This window comes from Erigeron canadensis, chromosome 9, assembly GCF_010389155.1.
Source record: "Erigeron canadensis isolate Cc75 chromosome 9, C_canadensis_v1, whole genome shotgun sequence".
Taxonomy (NCBI): Eukaryota; Viridiplantae; Streptophyta; class Magnoliopsida; order Asterales; family Asteraceae; genus Erigeron; species Erigeron canadensis.
The window spans coordinates 35234780-35238175 of NC_057769.1; the positions used below are offsets into that span (position 1 = coordinate 35234780).

General features: G+C 35.2%; 1 protein-coding gene across 1 annotated transcript; it reads left to right on the forward strand.

The window, feature by feature from the left end:
- The first annotated feature begins 1042 nt into the window (after nt 1-1042).
- On the forward strand, nt 1043-1417 carry LOC122583690. Its single transcript, XM_043756069.1, has one exon. The coding sequence runs from the start codon at nt 1043-1045 to the stop codon at nt 1415-1417; it is 375 nt and encodes a 124-aa protein (XP_043612004.1).
- The last annotated feature ends 1979 nt before the right edge of the window (nt 1418-3396 follow it).

The window sequence follows — 3396 nt, forward strand, 5'->3', positions numbered from 1 at the left end:
TTTGTTGATTTATATAATTATCCATGTGTATGTACGTTTACATGTTTTTAAATATTAAATCAACACAATAAAACTTATAATGTTCACTAATTAGTCTGAATAATACTTCGTTTTACTAGCAAGTTTGTATTATCAATCATACATAATAAAAATCTGACTTTTTCTTCAACAACGTTGTTGCTTCTCCCTTTATTGAAGTACTAATTTTTTTCCATCATATGAATGTTATTAGATTGCTCAACGCATTTGATATTTTATCTTTGTTTTATTTCTTTCCACGTTAAAAAACATAAAATATAATAGTAAATAAATTAAAAATGTTTGTATCGAATTTTATTAAAAGATTTTTTAACAATCGCGCAACGCGCGGGAAACAAACCTAGTATATATATATAACTTAATTTGATTAGAGAACTTATACACAGAGAAATTGGGAATAAGGAAGAAAGAGAATTTAAAACTGAAAAAGAAGCGTAAATTTGAAATGTGTCTTATGTTGTCCTTTTTATTGTTTTTTTATTTCTTGTATATACGTGCCCCTGCTAATTTTACTATGTAACAATAGTATAATACCATAAATATCCAAATAAACAAAATAACAATAAATGTACAACTAATACTCCACAATATACAATATTTAAAGCCATAATCTAAAAGTCACGTGTTCTCTTAAAAGCTAAAACTGATAGGGAGATGTGAGAGTTGATAACTTAGACTACACGGAGTAGCCCGTTCCATCTCAATTTTCTCGCCGGGAACGCCTGGGAACGCCCCCGGAACGCCGGAGCTCGGTCCCGGGGGGCGTTCCGACTGGTTGAAAAGCGTGCCCCTTTGCTTTTTGAACGCGTCCGGGAGGCTTCACTTGGTTTGTCTTTTTCTCATATTTGACCGTTTTTTTTTTATTTTAATTACTCAAATATCTCTATCTATATATACTAAACACCACCACTTCCTCATTTTTATACATTTTCTTACATTTCTTTTTCAGTATCTTCTTATTTTCTCCATTCTTCTCTTTATTTTTTAAAAAATCAAACAACAAATGGCTAGACCATGGACTGCAGACGAGACTACAAATTTAGCGAGAGCTTGGCTTGAAGTATCCGAAGATCCAAACGCAACGAGGTACCAACAAGGGAGAACATTTTGGCTTCGTATAAAGTTAGTGTTTAATAATCTACAAAATAATCAAGGCGAGGAAAGGACCATTGAGAGTTTGCAAGGAAACTGGCGGAAGATGCGTCGGGATATTATGAATTTCCAGCACATCGTGGCTCGTTTGAACAACCAAATCAACCAAAACAATCGGATGGTTCTCGAAAATGCTTTAGTCGAGTATAATCTCACCCATCCTCAGTTTCTGTACATCGCGGAGTGGAATATTCTACGAGCTAGTGCGATATTTATGAATTTCTAGTTATCTATCTACGTATGTTTTATTTATGTTATCTATGTTTTTATTTATGTTTTATGTATGTGTTAGTCTTTAAAATAAATGTATGTTTTTTTTAATATAATAAATGTGTGTTTAATGTATGTTTAAATTTAATAAATGTGTGTTTAAAGTGTGTTTAATGTATTTATGTTTTATTTGTTTTTATTTGATTAAGTATGTCACCAATATTTAAACACCAAAAATAAAAAACACATTACATTACTAAACACAAACACATTACATTTATTAATCACGAAACATTACATAACTTAACACAAACACACCACACCACACAAAATTAAAACAATACTTAACACAAACACATCACACAAATACATTAAATAAAAATTACGGACTAGGAGAGAGTGACGGGTAACGCCAGCCATAGAAGGAATCGGTCGATGAAATGTCACTGTCACCGTCATTACGGCGCTGGTATTCGTAGTGATAATCTTCCTCTTCCGATTGAAAATCGTTGACGTACTCTTCACCAGGATCAGTCTCGTATCCTTCAGGTCTCCAGTCATCGTGAATTCGGTTCCGCCCTGGAATGCATGTCCTAAGTTGGCCGCTTTCGATTTGAGCCATGGTAGAATCCCATACCGCGTTCAGTTCTTCATCAGTGAAGTCGTCTGTTGCTTGCAGGTTTACGCGGGTTGAAAACTCCGCCGTCAATGTGAACTCCAGACGACGAGGATGCAGTCCTTCATGTTGAACTCGTGGTTGAAAAGGTGGTGGAATGGGTGACTGAACAGGGGCACGAGTTGGTCCGCCTCGTGCTCTGCCTCGTGTGGGTTGCCCCCGTGCTCTTCCTCGTCCTCTGTGTAACACCCCGCTAAAGCGGAATATACGGGATGCACAGATAAGCACAAGCACGCACAGTACAAGTTCAAACACAGCCAATAACATTAAGGATAACAAGTATCATAAGTTATTACAGCACATGGGGTATACCCAGAATAAGATAATATTCAGAAGATAGAACAATTGTCTTAAATGATCTTGAACTCTGAACATGGACAAGCCACAGGAAGTCTTCACAGCTACGAATCTTGAACGTACGAACAATCACCAAAGGAATGAGCTGAGAGAAGGAAGACTCCTATGCTAAAGGATCTAATAGTCTAGCCTGAAAAGCATGTAAGTTCAAAGGGGTCAACTACGAAAGTAGTTGGTGAGATTCACATAAAGTACTTATTAGTTATACATAATAATAATATGTATAATAAGAACAAGTCATAAGATCAGTACGTTTATTAAAAGTACTTTGTAATAGTAAGCATAGTTTTAAGAACAAGTATGCACTTAATATGTATGTGCATAATTACTACTAACCCGGTTAGCCAAAGATGAACAACAACTAACCAGTAAGCTCACATAATCAAGTAAGCTATATATATGATCTAGATCAGAACAAGCACAGATAATATGCATCCTCCTGAACTGTAGAGAATGAGGGTGGGCCTACCCTAACAGCGCTGTCCATAATTACTTACGGTTCATTCCCTGAACTGTGGGATATGAATTGATAGCAGTAAAGATAGAACTCATACATAGAACGATAAGTACATAATAGAGAACAGTAAATCAATATAAGTATATTCAGGTCATGCCCATTCAAGACCTAAATACACATCAGAGAGTATGTATAACAGTATTCATGTATTCAAGATCCTGCCCATTCAAGATCTAAATACACTTTAGAAGATAATTCAGAATCATTTTATAAGTGTTTCATGCGATCATAGAATAGTACGTAGAACGGTTCAAGAACATATATACATATTTACATATATATATATAAGTACAAAATAGTTTTCATGCTTTTCAGTCCCCGATAAAGAACTTTGAACAAAATGTACGAAAAGGGGATTAGTGAACTCACAGTGATCTGGTACAGTACGGTTATTGAGCACAGAGAACAAGCACAGAGGTAGATAGATTATATCTATCAAATCCAA